The 20247-nt window shown below is 53.3% G+C and overlaps 5 protein-coding genes across 5 annotated transcripts; 2 read left to right on the top strand and 3 right to left on the bottom strand.

Annotated features, from left to right (window-relative positions):
- Positions 1-613: 613 nt before the first annotated feature.
- Positions 614-1227, top strand: AYO21_09265 (hypothetical protein; the record flags this gene model as incomplete). The annotated part of the gene is made up of 3 exons (XM_022659203.1): positions 614-779; positions 834-951; positions 1053-1227. The coding sequence occupies 3 exons, from the start codon at positions 614-616 to the stop codon at positions 1225-1227; spliced, it is 459 nt and encodes a 152-aa protein (XP_022508486.1).
- Positions 1228-4839: 3612 nt separating this feature from the next.
- Positions 4840-6066, bottom strand: AYO21_09266 (hypothetical protein; the record flags this gene model as incomplete). The annotated part of the gene is made up of 5 exons (XM_022659204.1): positions 4840-5012; positions 5080-5152; positions 5237-5439; positions 5550-5853; positions 5947-6066. The coding sequence occupies 5 exons, from the start codon at positions 6064-6066 to the stop codon at positions 4840-4842; spliced, it is 873 nt and encodes a 290-aa protein (XP_022508487.1).
- A 1873-nt stretch (positions 6067-7939) lies between these two features.
- Positions 7940-10540, bottom strand: AYO21_09267 (hypothetical protein; the record flags this gene model as incomplete). Its single annotated transcript, XM_022659205.1, has 6 exons — positions 7940-8784; positions 8843-9174; positions 9235-9548; positions 9616-9843; positions 9902-10068; positions 10165-10540. 6 exons carry the CDS (start codon positions 10538-10540, stop codon positions 7940-7942), a joined length of 2262 nt encoding a protein of 753 aa, XP_022508488.1.
- A 1188-nt stretch (positions 10541-11728) lies between these two features.
- AYO21_09268 (hypothetical protein) lies at positions 11729-12557 on the top strand (the record flags this gene model as incomplete). The annotated part of the gene is made up of 3 exons (XM_022659206.1): positions 11729-11851; positions 11908-12228; positions 12309-12557. 3 exons carry the CDS (start codon positions 11729-11731, stop codon positions 12555-12557), a joined length of 693 nt encoding a protein of 230 aa, XP_022508489.1.
- Positions 12558-17711: 5154 nt separating this feature from the next.
- Positions 17712-18185, bottom strand: AYO21_09269 (hypothetical protein; the record flags this gene model as incomplete). The annotated part of the gene is made up of 1 exon (XM_022659207.1): positions 17712-18185. The coding sequence occupies one exon, from the start codon at positions 18183-18185 to the stop codon at positions 17712-17714; it is 474 nt and encodes a 157-aa protein (XP_022508490.1).
- Between the last annotated feature and the right edge of the window lie 2062 nt (positions 18186-20247).

Raw genomic sequence — 20247 nt, forward strand, 5'->3', positions numbered from 1 at the left:
AGTCTCTCTGACAGGTCGACAATTTGTTGTTGAAGGGTTCTCGTGAATTCGCTCGGGCTCATCGTTCAAGGGAGTGAGTGAGTGCTTCGACCGGCTGGAAAGGGACATCCATATCCATGGGCAGCTGGGATTCAACCACTTAACCATGACCGGGATCGGGGATCGTCGGATATTGGACTCTGAGAGTGCCCCCAGAAGCGTAGAGAGAGCGATCACACTGCTTCCGGTATCCATCGCCCGTGTCCTCAACCGACTTGTCCATATAGATCTCTCTTTCTCTTGTCTCCATTCCCACCCAGCCTCGAAGCGTGACTGACCTCGCGTGTGGCGTCGACGCTGTATTTCTGATCCTTGTGGGCGAATTCGACGTCGGTGTCGTAACATTCGTCTTCCCAGATCCGGTCGGAGGACGTATCAGCATGTTCCCATCGCCTGTCATCGTGGAAAGCTGATGGGAAATGCTTTGATTGGAACCACCGTAGGTTGTTGATGCTTCTTGGTGTTGACCGTCATGAAGAAGAAGAAGACGCGAGGAGACGAGAGAAGACGAAATGGACGAGGCTTAACAAGCCGAGCCGAGCCGAAGAGGAGAGAGAGGGAGATGTGCGTACCGATGGATAACCACGGGAGGAGGACTCGTCGGGCGCTGCTCCTGGCGGTGGTAGCCGGAGGCAGACTGGCAATTGTCATCGTTGCTGCGCCCGCCATGTTGGGGCCCATGGGAACCAGATACGTTCTGGCTCAAGGTTTACATCGCCGCGGACAAATTCATGATGCCGGTGTGAAGACAACTTGCTTTTGACGAAATCACAAGCATGTTCACCCGCGAACAGAATCCACCATCCCCAGTTCCACCTTCATCGACGCGCTCGACCAGCACGGCGACGCAGAGGCCCTCCACACCTACATCGCCGGACACATCACATATTGGATGCCGGGGGCTGCCAGGGGGTGCGACTGGCTCCCACTTTTGCCAGGGAGTGCGACTGGCTACCACTTTTGCAACAGGCGGTCGCCTTGCCGCAATCGTAGGCACGACTATCGCTGACCAGGCAGGCTCCCGAACATCCAGTGCTCGCCCACCCCGGTGCCGATGCAGACTTTGCGGAGAAGAATGGACACGGCCTTTCGGAGGAGTATGAGAAGAAGAGACACGGCCTTTCGGAGGAGGATAAGAAGAAGAGACCAGGCACTTGGGGAGTAGCGATGCAGAGTTTGCGTGAGTGACCGTCCGTCATTGGATAGGGGAGTGAATCCTCAACGGCGTGGGCGACTGGGGCCTGTTCGACCAGCCCATGTCAAGACGGGACGTTGGATCTCGCCCAGTCGGTCATAAGAGCCTTCATCGCGATGGTTGAAGCGAAGGAGAGAGGTGATGTCGTCGGCGCTGTGACTGCGTTAGTGACAATATAACAAGACGACAGGATGACATGGTGACAAGAGAACAAGGTGACAAGAGAACGAGGTGACAAGAGAACGAGGCGACAAGACGACAAGACGCCAGATGGTTCGACGTACCGAATATCTCAAATCGCGGACGAAAGGAGCTCAGACGCCTCGACCTCATGGACGAAACGTTCTTCCACATCAACAAAAGAGAGCTGCTTCTCGGAGTTTGTCTGACAGGCGCAAGTGACAAAGGAGCCTTGCCTTCGCCGACATGAGTGAGCAGAGCAGTACATCAGGGATAATGCGGCGCGATTTGGGCCGACTCGGAAGAAGGCATGGATGGTGGCGAAATGGAGTGTCTGAGTTGCAACAACACTCAATGCAAACCATTGAGCTCGAAGTCATAGGAGTAGAGTACTGTCCGCGGCGCGTGGAAAGGAACTGATGAGCTGGGGATTTCATCCCTTATTAGCGAAGCTCCGTGGTATGTATCGTCTATCAGCGACGGCGGGCTTTGGGTTCTCGACATTGGATTTCTTTGGCATGGGAACTTGGGCCATCGCCGTGGGTGACACGTATCCGCAGGTAGAGATTATCGGCGTCGATATCGGTGATTCAGCTGCTGAATGGGTGCCACCTAACACGAGATTCGAGATCGTAGACCCTGAGGGCCCTGAGCAGTTCCAGGCCTGTCACTTCCACCGCTGTTGTCGCTGTTTCTGTTCCCATTTTCAAATTGCATGATGGGCGCGTTGATGCTGTCCAGACTCAGTTGCGAGAAGGTCGACTTCAGCACCTCGTAGCGTGGCAGTAAGATAGTGTCCCGGTAGCTGATGAGCAGGATCCGTCTGACCTCCAGCTCCCTTTGAGTATATCCGCTGTAGGTACGTGGTAGGGGCCATCAGAAATTGGCCGCAGGTCGTGCGTCGGACATTCGAGTGAGTGCCTGGTCGCTGCCAGCTCTCGAGGTTTTGCGGTCTCGCCATGGCCAGATAGCCAGACGACCACATGGCGAGAGAACAAGACGACAAGAAGACAAAAAGACGAGACCACAAGACCACGAGAAGGCAAGACCACAAGATAACGGGAAGACGACAAACGACAAGACGACATACCGCAAGGCCACGAGATGACGAGACCGCGAGGTGACGAGACCGTGAGGTGACAGGAAAAGGAGGTGACAAGAAGGCAGGGGGACAAGACCATAAGAATATAGGACCGCAGGACCACAAGACCACAGGATGACGGGAAGAGAACATGACAAGACGACGAGGTAACAGGACAAGGAGTTGACAAGAGGCAGGGGGACAAGAAGGCAGGGAACAAGACCAACAGACCACAAGACTATAGGACCGCAGGACCACAAGACCACAAGACCACAGGATGACGGGAAGAGAGCATGACAAGACGACGAGGCGACAAGGCGACGAGAACATAATACCACCACCCGCCCCCTTTCGAAATGCTGCCCCCAAGAAGACAAGACGACAAGAAGACAAGACGGTAACGTGGCAAGAGTACAAGAATACAATGCCAGTACCCTTCCTAAACTCCCTTTCGAAATGTGGCTCCCCTTCACCCGATGAAAGTAACCTGTGTCATAGACTACTTGTCAATAGCCCGACAGACAGACAGAGAGACGGGGGAGAGAGGGAGACGGACAGCTAGACTACCATATCCCGAATGATGCTCGTCGCCCTGTTCTCGCAATCCACGGATGTTCCGCAGTCGCTCCTTGCTGTCCGAGGCAGCCGCCAAAGGCTGCTTGCTGCGCATATGTCGGCAAAGACTGAGGTCTGCAGCCTGTCGAGACAATGGTCAAGGGTATCGAACCAGAGGAAAAGCAGTACTGTAGGGCCATTACCATGGTCGATCTCGCAGCGCCAAAGACAGGACGGCGTGAGAGTGAAAGCTGAGAGCTGAGAGTGAGAGCTGAGACTGAGAGTAGCGAGTAGCGAGTAAAGAGTAGAGTGTTTTACTAAACATGGATCGTGGGTCGGAGTGGTGCAAGTAATGGTCCGTTGGTGAGATCCCAAAGCATGGGCTGGCCTTGGGAGAAGAAGACATAGTTTTCCAAGGAAACAGGTTGTACGCTTCCTGCCTCTGCGCGTCCGTGAACGAGTTGTTGTAGTACCGCTTGGAACTCTCGACCATGTCGCGTGAATGGCTCGTCCACTGGGGTAGAGATCCGAGAGTAGAAAGAGGATAGAACGTATCCATCCTCTCGCGTCATTTCCCTTTGGAAGGGTATAAAACCCAGAGGCTGATTCTGGTCATACCATTTACCGTGCACAAGTCCTGGCTCAAGGCGCCAACTCAACGGCCTCTGCGCCACCGAGTCCTTGGTTGATGGAAATAAGGGGGGGTTTCCCATGTTTCGCACAGCGCCAACTCGAGTGCCATCGAGTCCTTGGTGATAGAAATAGGGGGTGCCCTTGGAGCTTTATCATTGCGCAGGACGCCGATACAATGCTCTTCGTGCCACCGGTTCCCTGGTCTGAAAGTGTGTCCTGTCGATATTCGAGAATAGAATCTCACGCGTGGAAGGAAGAAAAGAAAGAGTAAATCACAGAAGAAAAGGTCGGTCTTTAAATGAGTCTGACAGTGTGTCCTGTCGATGCTCGAGAATAGAATCTCACGCGCGGATATGGGAAAACAATGAGTAAGTCACAGAAGACTATAAATCGGTCTTTAATGAGTTCTGAAAGTTTTTCCTGTCGATATTCTAGACAAAGGAAGAGGAAACCGAGCCGGGTGCCGGCAGGCAGGTAGATTGATGGCCAATACGAGGGCGAGAGACACTCGGCGGACAACGAAGCCAACGGTCAGGGTATCTGTTTACGCTGGCGGGCGCGGAGTACATTGGCTAGTGTGATGTAACGAAAGAGGCCGTTAACCGTTAATCGAGTGCTTGAGGTCGTTCCAGCGTAACCCCGGACGCGAACAGGGTGCCAGAAACGAGACGAGGATCCTCATGGGGGATAACCAGGCGGCGTTGTGGAGCTGCTGTGCCGACCAGAGGGTGGATAAGGACTTGAGGAAGCTGAACGATGGAGGAAGCTGAACGATGGAGGAAGCTGAACGATGGTATGACGGCAGGTTATATATAGCAGGACTAGCCACGCCAAGTCCCAGTACCATTAGACCAGGAAAACAGGTGGAAGACTCAGGTGGCCTTCTCATTCTTTCCAACGGCTGAACTGGCTGCGTAGCCACGCGGGACATGCCATGGTGTGTGACGATTCGCTCCAGGAGACATGGCTTGCGTCAGAGATATATTCCGGGAAAGGGACGCTCCGTGCTCTTTGGTAGAGGCTAGCCAGCCTGACTCTTCTCGTATGTCTCCATAGTATTGGCTTTCTCTTGTAACAGACCACCGACGACGTCTGCGGACGATTGCTTAATATCTCTTCCGCCACCGCAATATCCGTAGTGAGTCATTTTGCACCTTCAGTAGCCCATCGACGTGGTCGTTAGGGTGTTGGCGATGCTGCGGCGAATCTTGAAGCAGTGGGAGACAGCTCCCTTCGTAGGAAGAATGGACGAAGGACTCGGGGCTAGGACTGGACCATTGACAGGAGGAGTAGGAACGGGAGGAGGAGGAAGGTGAGCGACGTTGAATCCTGTTCAGGTCAGCGAGTTCCAAGTTCAGGGAGATGATCGAGATGAGAGATGATCGGGATAACATACGTTGGAACGAGTCACCATCGGAGAGAATCAGTGATCGCTTGCTTCCTCCATGCTGGTCCTTCAGGCCGACTGACTGCGTCGATCCAGCTGCCTCGTCCATAAATCCATGTGGAAGCGGCGGTAGCGTTGCGAAGCGGCGACAGAATCAAGTCATCACATCCGCATCATGTTCGGATTCTTGTCGTGGTTCTCCCCGGTCCCGAAGGGAAGAGGGTGTTCGAAGGGCAGAGGGTGTTCGAAGGGCAGAGGGTGTTCGAAGGGCATAGGATGCTTGGGTGAGAATGGCTTCTTCGTTCGTTCCGGCTAGGGTGGTGGTGACAGCACGGGTGAAGGACGCAGGCTGAGCAATACTGGTGACCCCTTTTAACCAGAAAGCAACAAGCGTCAAGCGTCTCCAGCGAGAGGGAAGGAGAGGCTTGTTCCGGGGCGCATTGAAGCCACGTCCGAGGCATGAGGCTGGATGGATGTACCTGGATTCGCGGCTTCAAGGACGCTTTGTATTATTGAAAGGGGTAGCGTAGTGACTCCTTCAAGAACACTCCGTACTGTTGAAAGGGGTAACATGATGACCGCTTCGAGGGCACTCTGTACTGTCGAAAGGGGCGGCGTGATGACCTCTGCTTCGAGGACGCTGTATATTGTTGAAAGGGGTGGCGTGATGGCCACTTCGACGCTCTGTAATATTGAAAGGGATAGCGTGATGGCTGCTTCGAGGACTCTGTGTACTGCTGAGAGGGTTGGCGTGATGACCTCTGCTTCGAGGGATGCTTTGTACTGTTGAAAGGGGTGGATCGATGACCTCTGCTTCGAGGGATGCTTTGTACTGTTCAAAGGGGTACCGACCGAGTCAGACCCGTCATGTCACACCTGCAGCGTCGCCACCACTTCTTCCACAATCCTCACCTCCTCAAGACCCTCAGTCTCTATCCCGGTTCGTCTATCCTCCGCGAGATATCGAGCCTGACTTGAATGATGAGGATGGAACATGGGGGAACCACCTGTTTCCAATGACCGAGAATGGACACAGACTGCAGATGAAGCGACGAGCCTTTTGTCCTGCTCCCTCGAAGCCACTTGCGGTGTCGAGGTCTTCTGTCAAGAGTAGAAGGCGAGGTAAAACAGGAATTCATAGAGGCTGAGGCAGAATGTGAGAACGAGAAAACGGACAAAGGGTTCCCTGCGAGTGGATATCTGATCGGGGAGGGAGGCTTTGTACTGTTGAAAGGGGTGGAGTGATGACCTCTGCTTCGACCAGGCCCCAGTGCCAGCCACGCTGTAAGTAAGCTATGGCCCGTCACAGCCAGCCAGCCCACGTCCTCCCTGTAAGCGGTATGCTGGACTCGCTACAGGTCAAGGAAGAGTAGCTTCCGCCCAAACACCAGCGCCTTGTCTCCCCATGACCTCAAAGTAGGGAGAAGAGCATCCATGATGATCGAGTAGTGTCCGACATCTGATTGTCCGTTGTCCCAATGGCCACCTGAAACGTGGAATCCCAGGGTTCTATTGTTTTGCAGTTCTTTCGACGCTTTCTAACGTGTCTATTACAACAGCGATGGACTTGATCTCTTTCGGCCAGTTGAGGCGAATTCCAGCCGTGATGCTTTGCTTGATTGGTATCTGTTGATATAGTGGCCACGGCAACGAGACCATCGACGGCTGCGGACTCTGCATCGCCGCGCTGGGGGCGAAAGACCCTCCCAGCCCTCGTCCGCGACGACCTCGACATGACATTCCGCACTGAAGACCACGTCGGGCTGTAAAACATCCACTTGGTTGGCATGGCCATAGGTAACGAGCCCTGCACCTGGACGTGGAATCCGCCAGGGGGCCTGTAGTTCTGCAGTCTCTTTCGACGCCTTTCAACTTGGGGATTGCCCTCATGAATTGGTGGGTTGGTTTGTGTCTTTTAGTGCCAGACACGCCTTGAAAATATGGGGATAAAGGGGCCATGCTGCCGATCAGGATGGAGAAGTAGACGAGGGAGAGGTAGACGAGGGAGAAGTAGACGATGGAGAAGTAGACGATGGAGAAGTAGACGATGGAGAGGTAGACGATCGGAATGAGGAGGGAGGATGGGAGGAACTTTGTCTTGGATCAATGGTGCCCAGCAACACCATACCCTTTGTCTTCCTGGGCGACCCCTGTGATATACAGTAAGTGCACGGCGTCCACCAGCCACTCTTTTCTGCATTCCCACTGACTTTCACGTCCTCCAGCCAACCTTGACGTCCTCCAACGGGCGGATTCCCTGTCGAACTCCCACTGGTAGGGACCTGCCTTCACCGCCAAATAAGTACACGATCTCTGAAAAAGAGGACGCGGAGCTGTGGAAAGTCCTCGCATGTGCTCAGACCCTGCACCTGATGAGAGAAAAAGGAAGGAATGTCAGCCTGAGCGAGAATAAATAATAATGCCACCTAGGCGGTGGCAGAATTCTGCCCGGAATTCCTGCCTCATTGGGGACGGAATTCTGTCCCCATGACTAGGATAGGTGGTGTGTTGTGGTATGTTGTGCTGTGTATGGGTGAGGGCCGGCGTGGTGGTTTTCTTTTTCCCTGGCTCTTGCAACTGCCATGGCATGATCTGTTTCGTGGCGTACAACGGTCAAGAGGACGACTTTGTTTTTGATATTGACAAGGCTTGGGCCGTTGTATAACCAGCCCAAGATGGCACAGACCATTCATGATGGGTTGATGGTTCATGTTCAAGTGGTGGTGACTGCGGCGCAAAGGAGAGACGACGAGAAAGGAATGACGACGACGGAGGAGAGACAACGACCGAGGAGAGACGACAGAGACGACGATAGAGGAAGGACGACGAGAGAGGAATGAACTGGATATAGATGGCGAAACCAGCAGACCTAGCTCCGACCTCCTGGATCTCGGGGAGTGCTGATCAAAGTGTCGTCAAGGCCAAGGGTCCAGTTTCGAGCGTCGAGTGTGGCCTTTTCCATAGTATCACCGACAATGTCCCCTTCCTCTAGTTTAATCAAGGCGTGAGCGGTTGTGGCCTTTTCCATAGGATCACCAACAATGTCCCTGTCCTCCAGTTCAGTTTTGATCAAGGCGTGAGCGGTTTCCAAAACCAGTGTAGTATGATATGAATGCCGCAGTCTGGGACCTTGGTGACCGAGGACTGCGCACCGTCCGCTTGCTTCGTTTTGGACACTCTTCTTTCCCAAGCTAAGACCGGCAATACCGTCAACGACGAGATCCTCGCCGGTCAACGTCCCCGTCTTGTCGAAGCAGGCGACTCCCGCACATTCGGGGTATGGGGTTCGGAAGGGGTGGTCGGTTCTCCGTCGAACCAAGCAGAGAAGACGAGATCGAGCAGAAAGGACAAGATCGAGCAGACGAGGATCGAGCAGAGGAGGATCGACAAGATAAGGATCGACCAGAGGAGGACAGACCAGAGGAGGTTCGGGCAGAAGAGGATCGACAAGACAAGGATCGACCAGCGAGGACGAGATCGAGCAGAGCGGATGAGGTCGAGTAGAGGTCGAGTAGAGATCAAATAGAGAAGGATCGAGCAGAGGAGGATTGAGCAGAGGAGGATCGAGCAGAAAAGGATCGAGGAGAGAGGATGAGATGTAGTAGAGAGGATGAGGTTGACAATAAAGGATGACATCGAGCAGACAGGATGAGATTGAGCAGAGGTCGAGTAGAGGACGAGTAGAGGTCGAGTAGAGAGGATATACCCCCAAGCCTGTCACGACAAGTTATTCACTAAGATTACCACCCATCCAGACAAAAGATCTTCTTACCTGTATGCTCAATGAGCTTCTTGATCCCCAAAAACACAGAATGATTGTCGGTACTGGGATGGCGGCGACAATGTGTCCTCTGACCATCATTCGCACCTATTCTGCCTGTCGTCTCTCCATTCTCCTCCAGGCAGCAGTCCAGCAAAAATGGTATCTTTGCCGAAGGCAAATAACGCCCAGCTATTGTGAGCGTGACGTCACGACTTGATGACATTTCCCGGCGCTTGCCGATCTCCCTGGTGATCAGGGCTCTCGCTGGCGATTGAGACTCTCGCTGTCGCTCGCTCTCCCCTGATCTCGTCTCTGTATCAAGGTCTTCTTTGGTACCGGATCTAGCGCACCAATTGGTATGTTCTGTAGACCGCGACGTCGTTCACCTGGGCCGAACGAACTGCTCTTCTGGTTGTGTCTCAAGTCTCTCTCTTCGCCCGTCAAACCGAGCTCGTTCGTCATGTACTAGATCCTCTCGAATCTCCTGAATCTTCCGTCCGTTCGTCGTCGATATCGTGAGGCTTGGTCGGTGCTGAATCTCGCTCTGATTCTCGAGGTTTTGATAGCTTGGGACCCGGCTATGGACGTGATTTGCGGCCCATCCAGCCACCACCGCGGGTGCAATAGAGATCGAGATAGAGACTCGCCAGTGAGAAAGGCTCGTTTGAGGTAATGGCGACAGGGCAGTAGAAATTGCCCGAGGATAGAACAGTGGCTATCGCCTAGGTCGTTGCTGGCAACCGTGAGTTCAGATAGATAAGCCAATGCCATTCGCTTGCGACCTTTCTGAGCGCATAGCTAGGAACAGTAAATCGCAGATTTTGAAAGGTCCTAGCTTGAGCCTCTCTGGGATAGCTCACGCGTGATAAATCCTCAGATTCATTGATCTCTCTGATCATTCTTCCGGTCGTTTGGCAGAGGCGTCCAGTGGCGATTTCGTCGCGCCCCTCGCGGGTCTTGTCCGCGCTGAAGCAGTTGGGGATGACCACGTAGCCGTGCTCGAGGACATGCTCGATCGGGTCCAAGGACAAGGCGCGACGAGCGATGGTTTTGGACTAGAAGTCGAACGAGCTGGTTGACGACTGTGTCGTCGGTGTTGACGTCGGTTGCGCCATGACGGATTTCAAGCGTTAACTGGCCGTTCGTTATCTGAGTAACAACGCTGTGATGGGACTCGGATCGCTGCGTCGATCGATGGCCGAGGTTTGGCTGTCCTGCCGTGACCAGCGTGACGACTATATCCTCTTTATCACGCCATTCCTCAAGATATCCAGGTCGTTTTAATCACGGTATAAGCGCCTCTCGATTACGCTTCAAAGCCTCCTAGCCACCACTGCGGAGGTAGTCCCAGACGAGGTATTGCAGGCCGTTAACAACGCGGTTTCCGGCGCGGTCCTTTTCGCCTTTGATCTCAGTTGTAGTATGGCCCATATCTCGAAACCTGGTCTTCATTGTCTCGACAGCGTGCCCCTCACAGATCTGATGGCCAGTAGACGGAAAGCACTTGGTCATCGACGGCTTAATCGCCGACGTCTGGTCAGATATAATGACCGCAGGCGCAGCAATCCCAGGTAGATGTAACTTGAGGCTCTCCCAGAAGAAGGGATAGGAGGCATCGTTCTCGCTTGGACAGAATGAAAAGGTGACAGGAAACGTCTTGCCTTTGTTAAGCATACCAACTGCAACCATCATGGGCATTCTCGGCATGTTGGTATTGAAGGTCGCATCGATGATACAGAGAGATCCAGCAACGAATCGAGCTGTGGTCTTGGGAGGCTCGGAATGTGATAACAAGATCTGAACACACTTCCTGCCAACTATTCCACCAGTTTCGTCGACAAGCCTCTTCAAGTCGCGTTTCATATATAAACCCCCGGCCCTCCAAGGCAACGATGAGGCGAGAGAGAGAGAGAGGCAGAGAGGCGGAGAGACAGATCGTCTTCTGGTCATCCTTTTGAGGCAGGCGTGGAATCTGATCGAGTTATAGTACCACTGTACTGTGAGAATAACACCGAGATGGTCCGAATCAAGAATCCTGCCCTCCAGCACGCGGTCACGCCGTACACGGCAGCGGAAAAGGAAGGAATGAAGCGCACCGACTGGTTCTTCAAGGAGTCGTCGGGCAACCGCGCGCAGCAGTCCACGAGGCCGTAGACACTGGAGTGGCAGAGAATGGCAAGGCATTTAATCGATCAAGCCGAGCCCTTGAGCCTCGATTTCCCGGAACTCCATAAGGCGATCTCTGTGGCGAGAGAACATCAACGGACCGATCAAGGAGGTCAGTGATAGGGCGCTTCCGGGGCCCTTGAGGAAGAAAAATGATCTGATCGAGGAGAGAGGGGAAAGCCACCAAACAGTCTTCTGGGCTGAATGGGTCGTGGCTCATGGAGGGGACCCCGATGCGTGAATTAACACACTAGGAATGAATTTGCCAATGGTTTTCCCTCCATAATACCAGCCCAGCGCCCAGTCCAGGAGTGGAGCAGCCCAACACCCCCAGCCAAAGCCCAAATTATTGCTCAATGAGTGGCCAGGGTGTTCTCTGGAAGAGACTTGACAGTGAGGATAAAGATCCTTGATTCAGCCGTTCCGTTTCCCATACCAAGTGACTTCCAGGAGACTCGGCAGAACCATTGACAGTTAGTCCCACGAATGTGCGTCAAATCGCGCTTGCGAAAGGAGGTAATATCGCCGTTCTCGCAGTCATTCCCCAGTCGACACAGGCGGACGGAAAGGAGAATGACGGCGTGGATGAGAGAGATGCCTGGGCCTCTAAAACCCAGGCCAAACAGTAGAAACTCTGGGGCTGGTAGCATGAGGCCGAGTACGGGAGGAAGCGTGAATGGCGGATACAGTTCGATGCCGTGAGTCCCGAATCCCGTGCAAAGCACTACCATGGGCAGGCAGTATCACATCTGTGCCCACCCAACCGAACACAAGGATGCAGGTGCAGCGGATGCAGCAAGACGAGATGGAGGAGAAGGTCAAGGAGAAGGGATGCGGGTGCTGTGTTGTTATGTAAGGGGGAGGGGAGTTCCGCGTGTTCTGGCCGTGGTAGACACAGAGGAGGACAGATACAGAAGAAGACAGACCCAGGCTTACCAGAGCGCACCACTCACCCCACCGCCTTTAACGATGTCGAAGCCCTGGGAAAGCGAGCAGGCCATGAGACGCCCATGGCACTCCTCAACGGTGTCAAAAGCCTCCTGACTCAGACAGCCACAGAAGAAGACAACCACAGAAGACCGACCCAGGATCACCAGTGCGTACCATCCACCGCCTTTGACGATATCAAAGCCCCTGGGAAAGCCAATAGGCCACGAGACGCTCCTGGCCACTCCTCAAAGGTGTCAAAAGCCTCCCTGGCTCAGAGAATCAAGGAGGAATTTCGAAGGGTAGGTGGGCATTAACCGCCTTCCTCAAGGGGTCAACGACGGTATTCAGGATGACCTAGCCTGGCTGGCACGCTGGGTAGCGGACTGCAGCAGCCATTGAACGTTCTCGACACCATGATAAGCTATGCAGAACAGGCGATAGCGAGGTCTGGAGGTCTGGAGGCCTGGAGGTCTGGAAGGCGGCGACGAGGTTATACGAAATCGATACTGAAGTCGATGCCCTGACCTGTTCCCAGTTGACGACGTGCCTTGCAAACGCGTTCCGTTCCGTGAGCGTCTCGCGCCCCTGTAAGCACTCGCCAGGTCGTTTCCGACCGCAGACACAATAGTCCAGACGCTTGCGGCGCTCGATCATGTGTGTGTAAACTGGCGATTCGAACGCTGGTAGTTGAGAGTGTCCGAGGCCAGGAGAGGAGGCCCGTGGCCAATTCCTCCTGGGACGATCGATGCTTACAAGCAAGGCCATTTGATTCGGTCCTCTTCTTTTAGGGCCCCATTTGATTAGCCCAAGTAGAAAGGAGTTGGTTACAGCGCCAGACATCGACGAGCCACCACAGGATTGTCATTGGTGTTGATTCGGCAGGATCAGAGCAAGATCATATGCATTGGTCTGTCTGCCCATGCCCATGCCTCTTCTCAGGCCAAGGCTGCCTTCATGCCATCTGTCGAGATCCATTCGATCTCAATCGTGCCGTCCTGGACCTCCTGGAGCGCAGCCAGTGTTGGTGTATATCATTGATATGTGCTTGAGCTTGGTGTTGATCGACGTCCCTTTCGCTGTGAGGCACCGAATAGTCTGTGTGTTGTCTGAGAGGATGCAAACGCGTGCTGTTGGTCGTAAAGTCGATCTGTCTATCGAACCGTTGCCAGGAGACCAATTCCTCTGCCGTTCGCGAGAGCCTCATCAGATCCGCCTCTGTGCTTGACGTGGTAACTGTCGTTTGCTTCGAGTTCTGACACTGCCAGCAACGTCTATGCAGCCAAGTCCTTCTCGAAGACCCCCAGGAAGATTACCGGGAGATCGGACGGAAGATCCTCCAGGAATTGACAGCGACGACGCCGCAGCGGCTGCCAGTGATGGTGAGCCTTCGGGCCATACGCTTCCCCGATGCAATTCGAGAAAGGGGTGAGGCCTTCCAATCGATCGATCCTCCGTAAAGCTGAAAGAGGTATCCGTCAGAAAACGTCAAAGAACTCGTGGCCTTGATGCAATCCAATCCCGTCACGGATGAGGAGAATCCCGACATGATGCTGTCGGCTTGTCGTTGTATTGCCAATTTGATGGAGGCTTTCACGAGGCTCGGTTGCCGACGTAGTGTATTAGGATTCAGGGGCGGCGCTTTAGCGTGTTGCAGAATGTGCAGTTCTCGAGGAAATGAAGCCACTTTGGAATGCTGAGTGACATGCGTGAATACCTGTCTAGATTGTCAGCAAAGGCCGCGTCAGAATAGCATTCCATTAGGGAGGTGTTGATGTCAGGACTGTCCTGATTGACGATGTCATTGTACTGAATGCCGCAGTACTTGAGGCCTTTCCGTCAAAGACCCATGGTAGATTAAGTGGCGACGGCATGGTAGCGAAGACTGGCATGTTTACCTGTATCTCGAATCCTACCTCAAGTTTGTCAATAGGGGAATCCTGGCAGGGCCACAGCAAGGGGGTTTGGCCTGTCCCTGATGATTCGGAGTCAAGGAACTAATTGGCGTTATCGATCACTCGTAGGTCCAATGGTGCCACGGGGTGTGCATCAATTTCACGGTATAGTGTCTCCTGGGTGTGCATCATTTTCATTGTCATTACATAGTGTCTCCTGGGTGTACCCCATCCTCACTGCATAGCGCCCCCTGGGTGTATACCACTCCCATTGTATAGTGTTCAGTGTCTCCTGGGTGTACATCATTTTCATTGTAGTGTCTCCTGGGATAATTATACGGTATCGGCACCCGCCCTCCCCCGAGTGCTTGCACGGTATCGCGTTTTGATGATATTTCTATTGTGAAATTTGGTATTCGTTTCATCGATTCACTGTCGGAAGTGGAAGAAGAAAGCCTTCCTGTTTGCGTTTTGAGGGAGGTAATATCCTCCTCGAAGGTAGTAGGGATAATCGAACGGTATCGGGGTTTGAAGGAGGTAATATCCTCCTCTCCTCGAAGGTAACAGAGGATGATATTTCTATTGTAAAATTTGATGTTGGTTTCATCGATTCACGGTCGTGTGCGGAAATGGGAGCCCTTCGTGTGGGCGTTTCGCGGTCTGAATTTTGACCTTCTCGTTTGGATCGAGTCGAGTTTCCTCATGGTTGAGGAATGGAGGTGATAACCTCCTCGAAGGTAATAGGTATGATAACGGGATAGGGTTGTGAAGGAGGCGATACCCTCCTCGAAGGTAATAGGAATGCTTGCACGGTATCGCGTTTTGATGATATTTCTATTGTGAAATTGATATTGGTTTCATGGATTCACGGTCGGGTGCGGAAGGAGAAGCGGCTTCTCGTTTGGATCGGGTCGAGGTCTTCCTTCGGGTTGGAGGAATGGAGGCGATAACCTCCTCCTTAAGGTGATAGGGATGATGATATTTCTATTGTGAAATTTGATATTGGTTTCATCGATTCACCGTCGGGTGCGGAAGTGGGCGTAAGCCCCTTTATATGGGCGTTTCGCGGTCTGAATTTTGACCTTCTCGTTTCGATCGAGTCGAGGTCTTCCTCCTGGTTGAAGAATGAATGACCTCACTTGAGTCTTGCTTGATCTTCACAGATCCCCACTTGATCTCTACATCTTCGTGCTCGACGGTCGAGGTCTTCCTCAGGGTTGGGAATCTGGATCCCCAACCCTGAGGAATGACGATAAACGGACAGTTTTCTTGTCTAGAGGGTGGTGTAAAGGCTCCCAGAGGGGCCACCGGTAGGTGGAAGAATAAGAACATGGTGTAGTAGCCAACTGGTGGGTGTCAACTACAGAAGGTGTAGCATCGAGAGTATCCAGTTGTTGGGGGCGTCTTCGGTAGGTGCAGCTGCAGAAGCTCCCAGCCTTCGTTAAGTTGGAAAGGGCGTGCGTCCTTGGCACATTCCAGGATCATGTAGGGGGCCCTGGGGGGAGGGGCTGGGCCGGCCGTGATGGAGCGCTTTATTGTCGTCTAGCACTTGGCCGCTGAGGTTGACTGGCCGTTGAATGTCTCTAAAAGAATAGAAGAACAGAATGATCTCGTCTTTTATACGGACACAGTTAGATGCTAAGCGACTGAGGAAGGTCTGGCTGGTCCTTCAAGACGCTGAGGGGATTCTCATACCGTATAATATGTCCCTGTGTGAGGACCTTTAGGTACGCGTTTGGGGACCTTCAGGAGGGGCAGGATTTTGTTTGTTTAGTGCATTCCTGGTGCCCTGTTTGAGGACCTTTAGGTACACGCTTGGGGGCCTTCCGGGGGAGCCGGATCTTGTCTGGTTGGTGGATTCCTGGCGGCCATTCCACGTAACGTCATCATCAATAACACTGTTGGGGAACGCGTTGACTGCGTCAAGCTGCAGGATTTCCAGGCCGAATGCCGCCGCCGGGGCCATCCATACCCTGCATGTTGGGGTTTGGGTTTGGAAAGAGATTCCCAACTGGCCAGCCAGCCTAGATAACAAGGAGGATAAATCTGAGGAGATAGAGAAAGAGGAGGAACAACCTATCGTACGCTCCAGTGTAAGAGGTCCTCATTGTCTCACCCCTCTCGTTGACCTCCCTCTTTCATACACGCTATCCATCCCTTACGTACGTTCCTCTTGCACCTTGTTTCTCGTCCTTGCCTTCCCTTACGTACGGTGTCTCAGCTGTCAGGATTCTGTATCCTTTGCACCATGCGCATCTCGTCCGACCAGGAGGTGGCCTCTGATCTTGGTGCCGTTTCGCGGGAACCAAGCCTTCTCCTGGGCTCAATCCATCACACTAAACACTTTGATTGTTAAGGTGGCCGCATAGTTGTCCCGCTCAGTATTCTGTAGGTCGCAGCAGACGCAGGTGCGGGCTCCATAGACCTATCTGGGGGCCCGTCCGTGTCGGGCTTGTACTTGGACGCCGGTGGCAGTGGTAGTGGCCTTTTGGTAGTCTTGCTTAGATCGACTTCTTTGAAGGTCCCTCGACGCCTCAATTGGAGGAATTCCTCTTGCAATGGGCCTCGAATTGTGGTCTGAAGGGATGCCTTTTGAGGTCTTTCCAATGCTTGGGTTCAGGAGGAAGCTGAGGGCGTCTCGATGGGGGCGCAGGCCATTTGCTTGTGTGGCCGCAATTGTCGGTGATCGATCAATCATTTGTTCCTCTGCAATGGCAATGACCACAGAAAAGACAGAATGGAAGCCAATCAATGAAGCACATTCATCTTCGGTATTGCCGAGCACAAACTGAGCGAATTTGCCCTTGCGTTGACGTCTGGAACCCTCAGGCAAGATGTTGTCCTCGGCGTATCAGCAAATATTTCCTGGGCATGGGCTTGCAACTAGATTGTGCTTTGTCCTGCCGTGTGACCGAGTAGGATGTTCTGTTTTGCTGAGCCCTGCACTCTACTTCCAAACTGCATAGATGAGCTGCAGCATATCCACTGCGACCTCCACGCAAGAGGCCATTTTGAATCTCCATAGGTATGGCCCATGTTTGGGTCTTGTCATCATCTATCCAGTGATTCCAGGGGGAAATTCTGGTTCAATGCCATCGAGCCATCGGAGATTCAGCCAAAGGAGAATGAGCCAAGTGAAACTAAGTCAAGCGAGACTGAGCCAATTGAGAATGAGCCAATTGAGAATGAGTCACAGCAGAATGAGCCAAGGAAGGTCGAGCCAATCGAGAATGAGCCAGGAAGAATAGGCCAAGAGGAATGAGTCACAAGAGAATGGTCCAAGCGAGAATGAGCCAATGATGGAGATTGAGCCAGGAAGAATGAGTCACAAGAGAATGATCCAAGTGAGAATGAGCCAATGGAGAATGAACCAAGAGGAGTTAGCCAAGGAAGATTGAGACAAGGAAGATTGAGCCAACAGGGATTAAGCCAACAGGGATTGAGCCAACAGGGATTGAGCGAATGGAGAATGAACCAAGAGGAATGAGCCAAGATAGAATGAGCCAAGATAGAATGAGCCAAGATAAAATGAGCCAATGGAGAGTGAGCCAAGGGAGAAGCTTCTTTGCGCAGTGGGAGGCCTGACATTTCCTGGTATCCGACAACAACATCCTTTGAAAGAGGTCCAGATTCATATCCAGGCAGAGGCTGCGTCCTTGAGATGTCGAGTAAGGGCTGCAAAGCAAGACGCCATCTAGATCCAGGGACGATGTCGTTGTCCGCACCCGATCCGGATCAGTGAAGCGATGGAAGCTGGATAACGACCAGAATGAGAACGAGGCGAGGCCTGACCTCCCTTGATCCGACTTCCCTCGACCGAATCTCCCTCGACCGAATCTCTCTCGACCGGCCTCCCACCAGCGTTGTTCGAGGCAAAGTGCGAGGCAAGGCTATCGCCAGAAGAAGAGCCAAGATCTTGAGGGTGATTTGTTTGCAGAGATGCTCGTTTCTACGGGCACCACGGCACGATGATAGACTGGTCGTAGTCGGCGGGGTGAACCTCTGATGAAACAAGCGTGTACCATCACCAGATTTAGGCCGACCGTTTCTCGACTCTTCTGCGCTTGTCCGGCCAGGAGGCAGAGTGGCCGAGATTCGCGTGGGATATATGTTGCCAGGAGCATGGCTTCGCGGTGCTTCTTGTCGACTTCTCGGAACTGTTCTTGTACTTCTGCAAGTTGAGTTGGAGGTTTGTCCAGCAGCAGCGTAGATGAAGACTGGCTCTGACCTGTCGTGTGCGAGGCGCCTATTCTTATGCTTCTGCCCGTTGACTTTAAAGATCGTCCAGCGGCGTAGATAAAGACTGGCTCGACTCTGTCGCGTGAGAGGACACGAGATGAAGGGCCTTTGGTGAGACGTTTCATGATGAGACATCCTTTTGCTGAGTGTTGGCGATAGGCAAGTAGATGCCCACGATAGATATCCCTTACTGAGAGATACCTCTTGGTGGGAGACATCTCGTGGTGTGAAACATTCCTTGGAGAGGCATTCCTTTGTGAGAGGCATCTCTTTGTGAGAGGCATCTTTTACCGAGAGACATCCCTCAGTGGGAGACATCCGTTGGTGAGAGACATCTCTTGGTGTGAGGCCTTCCTTCGTGAGAGGCATCCCTTAGTGAGAGACATTCCTTGAAGAGACATTGCTTGGTGAGAGGCATCTTTTGCCGAGAAACATCCATTAGTAGGAGACATCCCTTACTGGGACATTCCTTCGTGAGAGATGATTATTCGCTGAGAGACATTCCTTGCTGAGACATCCCCCACTGAAAGACATTCCTTAGAGAGAGACGCGCCTCAGAGAGAGACACGCCTCAGAGAGAGACATCCCTTGCCAAGACATTCCTTGGTGCTGGACACGAGAGCGAGTATCCAGTCCTCACGACCCATTCTGCCGGATGGCTCAAAGATCTCCATACCTCAACGGGGGCTTCGCTCATGATTCCAGATTTGCAGACATCAACAGCGGCAGACGGCAGTCTTTATCCACGGTTGGGATTGGGATACACGAGTTTGGACTTGTCAGCGGATGGACACCCCGACTACACGGGGTAGACGCTGAAAGCCTGCTGGCGTAGATGTTGGCGTAAAGCTGAGGTCCGCGGCCCGTCGAGACAGTAGCCCAGGTCAATGACTGAACCAGAGGAAAACAGTACTGTCGTGCCATGTTCATATGGTGTCGATTCCGGGTAGCTCAAGGACAGGATAGGACGGCGTGAGAGGTGAGAGCCGAGACCTGAGGACTGAGAGCTTGGACCTGGGAGCTGGGAGCCGAGAGCTGAGGACTGAGAGCTTGGGCTTGGGAGCTGGGAGCTGAGGTCTGACAGCTGAGAGTAGGAAGAGAATAGAACGCGTCCATCTGCTCACATTCTTTCGGTGGTGATGCCTTGGGCTGGACTCCGGGATCATTCGCGCGCCCGTGCACCTGAAGGTGACGCGTCCATCACGACGGCCGGGTACTCCCTCAACCCAGGGTCCGCAGCATTTCTTCAGACTCCCGCGGGGGCTCTGTAGTATCGGGCATGAGGCTGCGGACGGCCTTTTCCAGGCTGCGGATGGTCATTTCCTGGTTCCTCCTCGGGCAGTGATGACGCTGATGACACCTGCGAGCTCGTAGCTTGTCTCGCGTTGGCTCGCGTCACCCCCGTATCGCATGCCTCGCCCGGTGTGGCCTCAGTTTTGTGATGGAGGTACATACCACATACCACACATACATACCACTACACAAGCCCGCATCTCGTCTCGCCATGGCACCCCCCCTGGTCTTCGCTTTCGAGTAAAAGGGATAGGTGAGGGTGTCCTGCTCCCTGTCGTGATTTGTGGCGATTAAGTCAAAGCGAAACACCCCTTCGCCTTCGAATAAAAGGGAGAGGTGAGGGTGTCCTGCTCCCTATCGTGATTGGTGATCACGTCAAAGCGAAACACCCCCTTCCCCTTCGCCTTCGAGTAAAAGGGAGAGATGAGGATGAGAGGTGAGGGTGAGGCGTGAGGGTGTACCACTCCCCGTCTTGATTGGTGATCAAGTCAAAGCGAGCGACAGATTCTGGGCCATTTGGGCAGACACCGCACCTCGTTTGGGACAAGGAGCGTGAATTGAACTGTTCGAGAAGAGTCTTCTGTTGTCCAGACCATCTTCATGACGACATACGAAAAGCTCTCCTGCTGGGTCCATGTCATGCGTATCGATTCTTTTTTTCCTGCTCCAGGGGTTTCACAAATGAAAATATGCCACCTACAACCAGCAACCTTAGACACCACCACATTCACCGTCGAGACCTGTTAGAACCGGCCGGTAGGGTCTAGCCCTCAAGTCATTTCAACTCAAATTCCATCATTTCTTCTTGATGGGCTCGGAGCTCGCCCTGGATTGAGGCCGTGCGTGCACGGAGCGTTCGCTGAAGGGAAAGTATTTGGTACGCTGGCGCAGGGG

Source organism: Fonsecaea monophora, assembly GCF_001642475.1.
Source record: "Fonsecaea monophora strain CBS 269.37 chromosome Unknown Scaff89, whole genome shotgun sequence".
Lineage (NCBI taxonomy): Eukaryota > Fungi > Ascomycota > Eurotiomycetes > Chaetothyriales > Herpotrichiellaceae > Fonsecaea > Fonsecaea monophora.